Here is a 13481-nt window from a genome sequence, read left to right as displayed (position 1 = left end):
TAACTTACTAACTTATTTCAGCGCAGTGACCCGAAAGTCAACCCCTTCGAGGCCACTGACTCGCGAACAACCTCCCTCAGGCTAATGACTAACCAATCAAACCTGTTTGATGAGATCGATTAACTATACACCTCGCCCACCGACCAACCAGTCACAACTGCTTTATACTGGCGACATGATAACACGACTTGTTGTTAGACCAGCCTGTCGGAAGCGAGGCACTCACCTCCGACGTAGTCACCGAAGCCGATGGTCGTGAGGGTGATGAAGGCGAAGTAGAAGGAGTCCAGGAAGTTCCAGTCCACCTCGACGGCCATGAGGACGGTGGCGGGCAGGAGGAGGAAGATGATCAAGCCTGGCACCAGGTAGAGCACCGCGTCCAGCGCCACCCCAACCCGAGACTCGTACCTCTTGGCCCGCCTCCTCACCTGCGAGTTGATGATCTGTGGGCACCGACCAGAGGCCGAATTTAAAAAGCTCTTAGTTACGGAGGCCCATCTTATATTTCTATTTTTCCTGCAAGAACCTAAAGGATGATTTATCTTTGATGGTAACAGAAACAGGCTCGGGCAGCTTAATGCCCTAATCAAGGTAATCCCCTTAACTCCTCACACACACACACACACACAGCCTCCAATTTTACTTTTATAAAAGAAGGAACAGAATTTTTCCCTCTAGGCTTAATCATTTGCTCTTGACGCTCCCTCGCTAACGCGGGAAATGGTGAATATATATATATATATATATATATTATTCATCTATTTTGCTTTGTCGCCGTCTCTCGCGTTAGCGAGGTAGCGCAAGGAAACAGACGAAAGAATGGCCCAGCCCACCCACATACACATGTATATATTCTTGCATTCACTACCCTAACAACCCCATCCATAAACAAATTAAACAACCGTGGAGATATCACACACCCCTGCCGCAAACCTACATTCACTGAGAACCAATCACTTTTCTCTCTTCCTACAAGTACACATGCCTCACATCCTCGATAAAAACTTTTCACTGCTTCTAACAACTTACCTCCCACACCATATACTCTTAATACCTTCCACAGAGCATCTCTATCAACTCTATCATATGCTTTGCCAAGATCCATAAATGCTACATACAAATCCATTTGCTTTTCTAAGTATTTCTCACATACATTCTTCAAAGCAAACACCTGATCCACACATCCTCTACCACTTCTGTAACCACACTGCTCTTCCCTAATCTGATGCTCTGTACATGCTTTCACCCTCTCAATCAATACCATCCATATAATTTACCAGGAATACTCAACAAACTTATACCTTTGTAATTTGAGCACTCACTCTTATCCCCTTTGCCTTTGTGCAATGGCACTATGCAAGCATTCCGCCAATCCTCAGGCACCTCACCATGAATCATACATACAGTAAATAACCTTACCAACCAGTCAACAATACAGTCACCCCCTTTTTTAATAAATTCCACTTCAATATCATCCAAACCTGCTGCCTTGCCGCTTTCATCTTCCGCAAAGCTTTTACTACCTCTTCTCTGTCTACCAAATCATTTTCCCTAACCCTCTCACTCTGCACACCACCTCGACCAAAACACCCTATATCTGCCACTCTATCATCAAACACATTCAACAAACCTTCAAAATACTCGCTCCATCTCCTTCTCACATTACCACTACTTGTTATCACCTCACTATTAGCCCCTTCACTGAAGTTCCCATTTGCTCCCTTGTCTTACGCACTTTATTTTATTTACCTCCTTCCAAAACATCTTTTTATTCTCCCTAAAATTTAATGATACTCCCTCACCCCAACTCTCATTTGCCCTCTTTTTCACCTCTTGCACCTTTCTCTTGACCTCCTGTCTCTTTCTTTAATGCATCTCCTACTCATTTGCATTTTGTCCCTGCAAAAATCGTCCAAACGCCTCTCTCTTCTCTTTCACTAATAATCTTACATCTTCATCCCACCATTCATTACCCTTTCTAATCAACCCACCTCCCACGCTTCTCATGCCACAAGCATCTTTTGCGCAAGCCATCACTGCTTCGCCTAAATACATCCCACTCCTCCCCCACTCCCCTTACCTCCTTTGTTCTAACCTTTTTCTATTCTGTACTCAGTCTCTCCTGGTACTTCCTCACACAAGTCTCTTTCCCAAGCTCACTTACTCTCACCACTCTCTTCACCCCAACATTCTCTCTTTTCTGAAAACCCCTACAAATCTTCACCATCGCCTCCACAAGATAATGATCAGACATCCCTCCAGTTGCACCTCTCAGCACATTAACATCAAAAAGTCTCTCTTTCGCGCGCCTATCAATTAACACGTAATCCAATAACGCTCTCTGGCCATCTCTCCTACTTACATACGTATACTTACATATTACATTACATATGTATATCTCGCTTTTTAAACCAGGTATTCCCAATCACCAGTCATTTTTCAGCACACAAATCCACAAGCTCTTCACCATTTCCATTTACAACACTGAACACCCTATGTATACCAATTATTCCCTCAACTGCCACATTAATCACCTTTGCATTCAAATCACCCATCACTATAACACGGTCTTGTGCATCAAAACCACTAACACGCTCATTCAGCTGCTCCCAAAACACTTGCCTCTCATGATCTTTCTTCTCATGCCCAGGTGCATATGCACCAATGATCACCCATCTCTCTCCATCAACTTTCAGTTTTACCCATATCAATCTAGAATTTACTTTCTTACACTCTGTCACATACTCCCACAACTCTTGTTTCAGGAGTAGTGCTACTGCTTCCCTTGCTCTTGTCCTCTCACTAACCTCTGACTTTACTCCCAAGACATTCCCAAACCACTCTTCCCCTTTACCCTTGAGCTTCGTTTCACTCAGAGCCAAAACATCCAGGCTCCTTTCCTCAAACATACCACCTATCTCTCCTTTTTTCTCATCTTGGTTACATCCACACACATTTAGACACCTCAATCTGAGCCTTCGAGGAGGATGAGCACTACCCGCGTGACTCCTTCTTCTGTTTCCCCTTTTAGAAAGGTAAAATAGAAGGAGGGGAGGGTTTCTGGCCCCCCCCCGCTCCCGTCCCCTTTAGTCGCCTTCTACGACACGTGAGGAATGCGTGGGAAGTATTTATTATATATATATATATATATATATATATATATATATATATATATATATATATATATATATATATATATATATATATATATATATTTATATTTATTTATTATACTTTGTCGCTGTCTCCCGCGTTTGCGAGGTAGCGCAAGGAAACAGACGAAAGAAATGGCCCAACCCCCCCCATACACATGTATATACATACGTCCACACACGCAAATATACATACCTACACAGCTTTCCATGGTTTACCCCAGACGCTTCACATGCCTTGATTCAATCCACTGACAGCACGTCAACCCCGGTATACCACATCGCTCCAATTTGGTCTCCCTCTTCTCCTCGTTCCCTCCACCTCCGACACATATATCCTCTTGGTCAATCTTTCCTCACTCATTCTCTCCATGTGCCCAAACCACTTCAAAACACCCTCTTCTGCTCTCTCAACCACGCTCTTTTTATTTCCACACACCTCTCTTACCCTTACGTTACTCACTCGATCAAACCACCTCACACCACACATTGTCCTCAAACATCTCATTTCCAGCACATCCATCCTCCTGCGCACAACTCTATCCATAGCCCACGCCTCGCAACCATACAACATTGTTGGAACCACTATTCCTTCAAACATACCCATTTTTGCTTTCTGAGATAATGTTCTCGACTTCCACACATTCTTCAAGGCCCCCAGAATTTTCGCCCCCTCCCCCACCCTATGATCCACTTCCGCTTCCATGGTTCCATCCGCTGCCAGATCCACTCCCAGATATCTAAAACACTTCACTTCCTCCAGTTTTTCTCCATTCAAACTCACCTCCCAATTGACTTGACCCTCAACCCTACTGTACCTAATAACCTTGCTCTTATTCACATTTATATATATGTGTGTTGTTGATTGGTTGGTGAGGATATTCAGTGTATGTATGGCTCATGGTGAAGTGCCTGAGGATTGGCGGAATGCTTGCATAGTGCCATTGTACAAAGGCAAAGGGGATAAGAGTGAGTGCTCAAATTACAGAGGTATAAGTTTGTTGAGTATTCCTAGGAAATTATATGGGAGGGTATTGATTGAGAGGGTGAAGGCATGTACAGAGCATCAGATTGGGGAAGAGCAGTGGTTTCAGAAGTGGTAGAGGATGTGTGGATCAGGTGTGTGCTTTGAAGAATTTATATGAGAAATACTTAGAAAAGCAAATGGATTTGTATGTAGCATTTATGGATCTGGAGAAGGCATATGATAGAGTTGATAGAGATGCTCTGTGGAATGTATTAAGAGTATATGGTGTGGGAGGCAAGTTGCTGGAAGCAGTGAAAAGTTTTTATCGAGGATGTAAGGCATGTGTGCGAGTAGGAAGAGAAGAAAGTGATTGGTTCTCAGTGAATGTCGGTCTGCGGCAGGGGTTCATGATGTTTCCATGGTTGTTTAGTTTGTTTATGGATGGGGTTGTTAGGGAGGTGAATGCAAGAGTTTTGGAGAGAGGGGCAAGTATGCAGTCTGTTGTGGATGAGAGGGCTTGAGAAGTGAGTCAGTTGTTGTTCCCTGATGATACAGCGCTGGTGGCTGATTCGGGTGAGAAACTGCAGAAGCTGGTGATTGAGTTTGGTAAAGTGTGTGAAAGCAGAAAACTGAATGTAAATTTGAATAAGAGGAAGGTTATTAGGTACGGTAGGGTTGAGGCACAAGTCAATTGGGAGGTAAGTTTGAATGGAGAATAACTGGAGGAAGTAAAATGTTTTAGATATCTGGGATTGGATTTGGGAGCGGATGGAACCATGGAAGAGAAAGTGAGTCACAGGGTGGTGGAGGGGGCGAAAGTTCTGGGAGCGTTGAAAAATGCGTGGAAGGCGAGAACATTATCTCGGAAAGCAAAAATGGGCATGTTTGAAGGAATATAACCCAATCCTCGCAACCATATAATATTGTTGGAACCACTATTCCTTCAAACATACCCATTTTTGCTTCCCGAGATAACGTTCTCGACTTCCACATACTCTTCAACGCAACCAGAACCTTCGCCCCCTCCCCAACCCCGTGACTCACTTCCGCTTCCATGGTTCCATTCACTACTAAGTCCACGCCCAGATATCTAAAACACTTCACTTCCTCCAATTTTTCTCTACTCAAACTTACATCCCAATTAACTTGTCCCTCAACGGTATTGAACCTAATAACCTTGCTCTTCTTCACATTTACTCTCAACTTTCTCCTTTCACACACTTTTCCAAACTCAGTCACCAACCTTAATAGTTTCTCACCCAAATCAGCCACCAGCGTGTATCATCAGCGAATAGCAACTGACTCACTTCCCAAGCCCTCTCATCCACAACAGACTGCATACTCGTCCCTCTCCAAAACTCTTGCATTTATCATCCATAAACAAATCAAACAAACATAGGGACATCACACACCCCTGCCGCAAACCGACATTCGCTGGAAACCAATCACTTTCCTCTCCTCCTACTCGTACACATGCCTTACATACTTGGTGAAAACATTTCACTGCTTCTAGGAACTTTCTCACATACATTCTTCAAAGCAAACACCTAATCCACACATCCTTTATCGCTTCTCAAACCACACTGCTCTTCCTCAATCTGATGCTCTGCAAATGCCTCCACCCTCTCATTCAATACCCTCCCGTATAATTTCCCAGGAATACTCAACAAACTTAAACCTTGGCAATTTGAACACTCACCTTTATCCCCTATGCCTTTGTACAATGGCGTTATGCATGCATTCCGCCAATCATCAGGCAATTCTCCATCATCCTTATATATATATATATATATATATATATATATATATATCATCCCTGGGGATAGGGGATTAAGAATACTTCCCACGTATTCCCTGCGTGTCGTAGAAGGCGACTAAAAGGGGAGGGAGCGGGGGGCTAGAAATCCCCCCTCTCGTTTTTTTTTTTTTTTTCAATTTTCCAAAAGAAGGAACAGAGGGGGCCAGGTGAGGATATTCCAAAAAAGGCCCAGTCCTCTGTTCTTAACGCTACCTCGCTAACGCGGGAAATGGCGAATAGTTAAAAAAAAAAAAAAAATATATATATATATATATATATATATATATATATATATATATATATATATATATATATATATACATATATATATATATATATATATATATATATATATATATATATATATATATATATATATATATATATATATATATATATATGCTATCTTAAGCCAGGTACTCATTTTACCAGCCGACCCCGAGGCGATGATGAACAGCTGGGTTGACGGTGGACCAACGGCCACAACCAGGAATCGAACATGTGCTCGACCCTGGGCGGCCTATGAATACGCCATGATAACCACCACACCACCGATGTAAGAAACATATATCTAACCGCTACACCATCGATTACACTGTCTGTCACCAGCACGCCTCACTCGGGGACATGTGATGCTCTTCGCCCTCATATCCTCGTCGGTTACACAACACTGATGGCCGTCTAAGCTTAAGAAGTGATCGTCACCATCATCATCAGGTCACCTATACCCAGCACTGATGACGTTCTCCTGTAGATCAGTTCCGATATTGATAGTAAATTAACCAGGATAATCCCTGACCCATCGCTCTGGTGTTGTGGAACTTGTTAACAACAATGTAAAGTGTTCTATGATGAGGTTTAACTCACACTTTTGTATTATGCTGAATAGTTCAGCAGAAATCAGACAGAAAAGTATAAAAAGTCGACTTGCTCAAGGTTCTGGACAGTGTACAGCATGTCTGTACTTATATATTACATTTTTTTTAAAGCTGCTGAGGTATGCGAGATCCGATCGTGTAATATTATCAAAATGTCATTCTTAAGTACAAAAAACTATTAAATCATATTAAATTGAGAGCACGAAAATGGTTTCTGAACAATTCTACAACTCTTTTGTTGCTGTCTCTGCTTTCATATGTCTCAAGTCCTTCACTTATCAACCAATGTAATACAGAACTGATATTACTTTATTCATCACATGATTAATATATGACCCACGCATAATTAGCCGTTATAATTTGTTGCTATCTTCAACTGGGTGTACAGTGCGTCCAGGTGGACATCTAACAAAGACAAGGAAGAGTCTGGAGTCATCCTTCAAGTTCGGGAAGAGAGAAGGTCCAAGAACACTTGCCTGAGGTACTCCCGGACGCTGACGCTGACGGAGACGCTGACGCCCTTCATCATCTACATCAGGAAAATAATGGTCTGTGGACACGTCCTGCACGCGAGAGGATCATCTTACGAAGTCTTCTTCACGTAGGCGACTTATCTTTGAATGTATAACTGTAACTTACGTGTGCAGTTGTAAGTTATATGTGCACCTGTGACATATACAGTTGTAGCTTACATGCCTCATCATACACGGTACAGATATATCTACAACTCACACGGCAGGTAAATATGAAGGCTGTCTGTTGAGATACAGTTAACCTGATGGGGAACACAATTTCCAAGAGAGGTGCGCAGTTTTACACACGTGGATGCCGTCAATACGAAGCAACAGCGCGCCATCAAAAGGCCAGAATGACAAAACTAAATGTCCGAGGTTTCCAGGCAAGCCGGTCCGGCCTTCGTGATACCACGACGTGACTGCTTCAGCAGGAGGGAGGGAGATGATCGTGTGTCATCAGGCGAGATAACATGATCGGCTGATCCCGTGTATCAGTATGATATTCTCGTGTGATATCAAGGTCGGGTGGTTGCTGTGGCGGGGGACGTGGTCGCCACAGTACTTGGCCTCACACCACCACCACCAAGGGAACTCTTCGCGTGTAGCTAGTTAATCAATGTCTCACTGCCTGTGTGGGTGACGGCAGCTTATTTTCTGTAGCCTTTATATCTTGAAGGCTCCGAGTTCGGGCAAAGACTCTTCATCGAACTCAGGCCATCAGAAGAAAAGCAGAACAAGAAATAGAATAATCTTACTGATCTCTGAGGTAGAAGATAGCCTGCGTGCTGAAGAGAGGCCACGTCATAGGTGTTTCGAAAAGCGCTGATGATGAGGAGAGTAACAGTTCAAACATTACTGTGAAGAATGGAACAAAACTGAGGATGGCAGGTGCACGGTGCACGCTGGGAGACGAGGAGAGCTGCTGGGTACCGGCAATACTGACGCGGAGGGAGTAAGATGGTTCCGGCCATCACTTCAACTCTCCTAAGGCAGGAGGGAACTACTTACCTGGGCTGCTGCTGTCTACAACCTCTTGCCTCCGGCAGGAGGAGCTCTGCCTGGTGAGGGAGTGAGGGAGGCGTAGGAGGTGCGATAGCTAGGCCTTGCGCCTCCCTGACGTCAACACTGCCTCTCCAGTCTTGCTACGGTCCAGTACTCGTGTCTGATGACTCCAGCACAACCCAGGCTCCTGTTCTTGGCTACCTGGGTTGTGCGTCGGAGACTGGTCGTGTGACGGAGTGTGGCCATATGACGGGGTGTGGCCATATGATTGGGTGTGGCCATGTAATGAGATGTGGCCATGTGACGGGGTGTGGCTATGTTCCAGTGTGTGGCCTTGTGATGAGGTAAGGCTACGTGACAGAGTGTGGCCTTGTAATGAGGTAAGGCCATGTGACGGGGTGTGGCTATGTGCCAGTGTGTGGCCTTGTGATGAGGTAAGGCTACGTGACAGAGTGTGGCCTTGTAATGAGGTAAGGCCATGTGACGGGGTGTGGCCATGTGCCAGTGTGTGGCCTTGTGATGAGGTAAGGCTACGTGACAGAGTGTGGCCTTGTAATGAGGTAAGGCCATGTGACGGGGTGTGGCTATGTGCCAGTGTGTGACCTTGTGATGAGGTAAGGCTACGTGACAGAGTGTGGCCTTGTAATGAGGTAAGGCCATGTGACGGGGTGTGGCCATGTGCCAGTGTGTGGCCTTGTGATGAAGTAAGGCCATGTGACGGTGTGTGCCGGTGACGCGGGACGATTCTATAGACCCCCCCCCCCCCCGTAGATATATAGCACCGGAGACCTGCCTGACCTGCGCCCCTACCTGCAGTAGGTCAGCCGAGGACACCTGACTCACCTTACAAGAGAGGAGGTCGGCCAGCGAGGCCACCAGGATGCCGTTCAGAGGAACACCGAAGAAGGCGTAGATGATGCAGAAGATTCGGCCCCAGTCTGTCGCCGGAGACATGTGGCCAAAACCTGCGGCAAGAGAGACACGGGGTCAGGAGGAACACATGGTCAGAGGAACATACGAGCAGGAGGCACACACGATCAGGACGAACTCTCTCTCTCTCTCTCTCTCTCTCTCTCTCTCTCTCTCTCTCTCTCTCTCTCTCTCTCTCTCTCTCTCTCTCCACACACACACATACACACACACCCACACACACACACACACACACACACCACACACACACACAGATGATATAACTGTGGTAAATACACAGAACACAACAGTTTCTACGGTAACACAGATTATGGAAGTGGAGTTCAGTTGTCAATCAGCAGGCAGGGGACTGAGGTGAGAGGTTCCGTGACATACAGTGAACGAGTTGGATCATGGGTAAAGCTCAGGCCTCAGATACGGAGGGAATGTTGAGAAGGAGGAAAGAAACGCTTCATAAAAGATGTCAAAAAAAGCGAATAAGTTTCGAGGAGTGCGATGACGAGGCTATAGCAAGAAGACGCTTCTGCCGGTCGATTTTCTGCCAGGCACACGAGATCGTGGAACGAGCATACCAGGATGAGGAACGAGGAACAACTATAACTTGTGGACGCGACACGTGAAAATCCAGAGCTTTCCCGCCCAATCCTCAGGAGCAAATCACAGAGAAGGTAATCAGTGTGAGGGATTCAGAGGGACAAATGGTCAAGGATGACGTACGAGTATGTGAGGAACTAAATAACAAGGTCAAACGTGTTTGCACAGTGGGAGATGCTAGGGCCCCAGTACCATTAAGATGGAAGGTGAGGAGGTTTTAGAAAACAATGAGACATCCGGAAAAGCCTTTAACCAAATACTAAAAGGTCTTGACCTATATAGGGCTCATGGTCCGAATGAGATATCACCACATGTGAAGAAAATGCAAGCAAATACACGAGACAGACGTCGCTGCAGGAGGCAAAGTGCTGGGAGAGTGGAAAACGTCAAACATCATGCCTGTCTTGTATAAGAAAAGAGACCAGGAACTGCAGACCGGTCTTAATGACGAGTCTGGGTTGTGAGGTTCTGGAGAAGATAATCATAAAGTGGTGGATCATTTTCTACAGAGAACTTACCTGAGAGAAAACATGGTTGTTGGGAAAGGAGATCATGTGTAACAAACCCTTTAGAGAGTGAGTTCTGTCTTAGACAAAAGGGAAAGCTTGGTGGAATGTTTGTGTCTGGACTGCCATAAAGCATTTGACACTACACAGCGCGGCGGTCTAATGACGAAGATGGATCGCGAGTCAGGAATAAGTGAGAAACTCCTTCGATAGACAGATTATCTTAGAGGAGGAGAACCTAGGACGTATGGGCTGAGGTCACCAGCGGAGTACCTCAGGGCTCTATTCTGAGAGCATTATTCTTCTTGATCAATGTAAACGACATGCTTACAGGTATAGACTCATGCCTGAATGTACTTGTACATAATGAGGAAATGAAGAGGTTGGAGGATTGCTTAACCTTACATGAGAACCCTGACAAACTTAAGAGTTGATCTGATGCGTGGTTGAAGTTCAACCCGAGTGAATATAAAATAATGAAGGTGTGTCACCGTGAAAGATCTTACTAGCAGGAGACGCGCTGTAGGCAGTGATCTGTGTGTGATAGACTTGAGGGTCGACAATGTTCCTAACCTGTTGCCGGAGTCCCAACTTAGGAGGATAGTTCAGGAAACCAACTGTCTGCTGGCAAATAACAGAACAACATTCAAGTTCATGGCTAATGAACTATTTAGCCAGGTGGCTGTACACGTCTTACATAAGGCCACAACTCTAATATGCGTCTCAGGTTTGGTTATCGCACTGAAGGGGCACAATGAGAAGGTCAAGAAGACGACAACAAAGATGGTATAGGAATTAAGACAGCTGAGATATAGAGAAAGGCTAGAACCTTTTAATATACTCACCTTGGAAGAGCGTAGAGTGAGGATGGACTTAATCGTACCCTTTTAAATTCTAAATCATACTAATGACGTAGACTTTGAATATTTCTTCGGCAGACGTAGGGACTGGACAATCAGGGATATATCAAGAATTTTGTTAAGAAATGATTAAAAGACCTGTAAAGAAGTAGTTTTGAGTTCTTTATGAATGGAACCGTGACTGAGGACATGGCTAATACAGACACCATACGTAGAATCTATATGTTCAATAGAAGTGCCCCACGAATGTACCTACCCCACCCCCACAGTATAAAAAGAAGACACACCAATATATTATCTTATTATTCTATTATACTTAATTGCCGTCTCCCGCGTTAGCGAGGTAGCGCAAGGAAACAGACGAAAGAATGGCCCAACCCACCCACATACACATGCATATACATAAACGCCCACACACACACATATACACACCTATACATTTCAACGTATACATACACAGACATACACATATTTACACATGTATATATTCATACTTGCAACCTTCATCCATTCCCGTCACCCCCCCCCCCACATGAAATAGCACCCCCCCGCCCCCAAAATGAGGCAGCAGCGCTAGAAAAGACAACAAAGGCTCCATTCGTTCACACTCAGTCTCTAGCTATCATGTAATAATGCACCGAAATCACAGCTCCCTTTCCACATTCAGGTCCCATAGAACTTTCTATGGTTTACCCCCAGACGCTTCACATGCCCTGGTTCAATCCATTGACAGCACGACCACCCCAGTATACCATATCGTTCCAATTCACTATTCCTTGCACACCTTTCACCCTCCTACATGTTCAGGCCCCGATCGTTCAAAATCTTTTTCACTCTATCCTTCCGCCTCCAATTTGGTCCCCCACTTCTCCTCGTTCCCTCCACCCCTGACACATATATCCTCTTGGTCAATCTTTCCTCACTCATTCTCTCCATGAGGCCAAACCATTTCAAAACACCCGCTTCTGCTCTCTTAACCACGCTCTTTTTGTTACCACACATCTCTCTTACCCTTTCATTACTTACTCGATCAAACCACCTCACACCACATATTGTCCTTAAACATCTCATTTCCAGCACATCCACCCTCCTTCGCACAACCCTATCTATAGCCCATGCCTCGCAACCATATAACATCGTTGGAACCACAATTCCTTCAAACATACCCATTTTCGCTTTCCAAGATAATGTTCTCCCCTTCCACACTTTTTTTAACGCTCCCAGAACTTTCGCCCCCTCCCCCACCCTGTGACTCACTTCCGCTTCCATGGTTCCATCCGCTGCCAAATCCACTCCCAGATATCTAAAACACTTCACTTCCTCCAGTTTTTCTGCATTCAAACTTACCTCCCAACTGACTTGTCCCTCAACCCTACTGTACCTAATTACCTTGCTCGTATTCACATCTACTCTCAGTTTTTTCTTTCACACACTTTACCAAACTCAGTCACCAGCTCCTGCAGCTTCTCACCCGAATCAGCCACCAGCGATGTATCATCAGCGAACAACAGTTGACTCACTTCCCAAGCCCTCTCATCCACAACAGACTGCGTACTTGCCCTTCTCTCCAAAACTCTTGCATTCACCTCCGTAACATCTCCATCCATAAGCAAATTAAACAGCCACGGAGACATTACGCACCCCTGCCGCAAACCGACATTCACTGAGAACCAATCACTTTCCTCTCTTCCTACTCGTACACATGCCTTACATCCTCGATAAAAACTTTTCACTGCCTTAACAACTTGCCTCCCACGCCATATATTCTTAATACCTTCCACAGAGCATCTCTATCAACTCTCTCATATGCCTTCTCCAGATCCATAAATGCTGCATACAAATCCATTTGTTTTTCTAAGTATTTCTTACATACATTCTTCAAAGCAAACACCTGATCCACACATCCTCTACCACATCTGAAACCACACTGCTCTTCCCCAATCTGATGTTCTGTACATGCCTTTACCCTCTCAATCAATACCCTCCCATATAATTTCCCAGGAATACTCAACAAACTTATACTTATGTAATTTGAACACTCACTCTTATCCCCTTTGCCTTTGTACAATGGCACTATGCATGCATTCCGCCAATCCTCAGGCACTTCACCATGAGTCATACATACATTAAATATCCTTACCAACCAGTCAACAACACAGTCCCGCCGCCTTGCCGGCTTTCATCTTCCGCAAAGCTTTCACTACCTCTTCTCTGTTTACCAAATCATTCTCCCTAACTCTCTCACTTCGCACTAATATATACATATATATCAGGATCGA

At 44.8% G+C, this 13481-nt stretch overlaps 1 protein-coding gene across 3 annotated transcripts in view; it reads right to left on the bottom strand.

The window, feature by feature from the left end:
• Positions 1 to 13481, bottom strand: part of LOC139751374 (open rectifier potassium channel protein 1-like) — a 164538-nt gene that overhangs the window by 15661 nt on the left and 135396 nt on the right. For all 3 annotated transcript variants that reach the window (XM_071666742.1, XM_071666741.1, XM_071666743.1), the window contains 2 exons: positions 9156 to 9277; positions 227 to 443 (listed from right to left, as the gene is read on the bottom strand). In XM_071666742.1, the coding sequence (XP_071522843.1) occupies positions 227 to 443; positions 9156 to 9277 (339 nt within the window). The remainder of the gene's footprint in view (positions 1 to 226; positions 444 to 9155; positions 9278 to 13481) is intronic.

This window comes from Panulirus ornatus, chromosome 11 (genome assembly GCF_036320965.1).
Source record: "Panulirus ornatus isolate Po-2019 chromosome 11, ASM3632096v1, whole genome shotgun sequence".
Lineage (NCBI taxonomy): Eukaryota > Metazoa > Arthropoda > Malacostraca > Decapoda > Palinuridae > Panulirus > Panulirus ornatus.
This window is presented reverse-complemented; position numbering and strand designations above follow the sequence as displayed.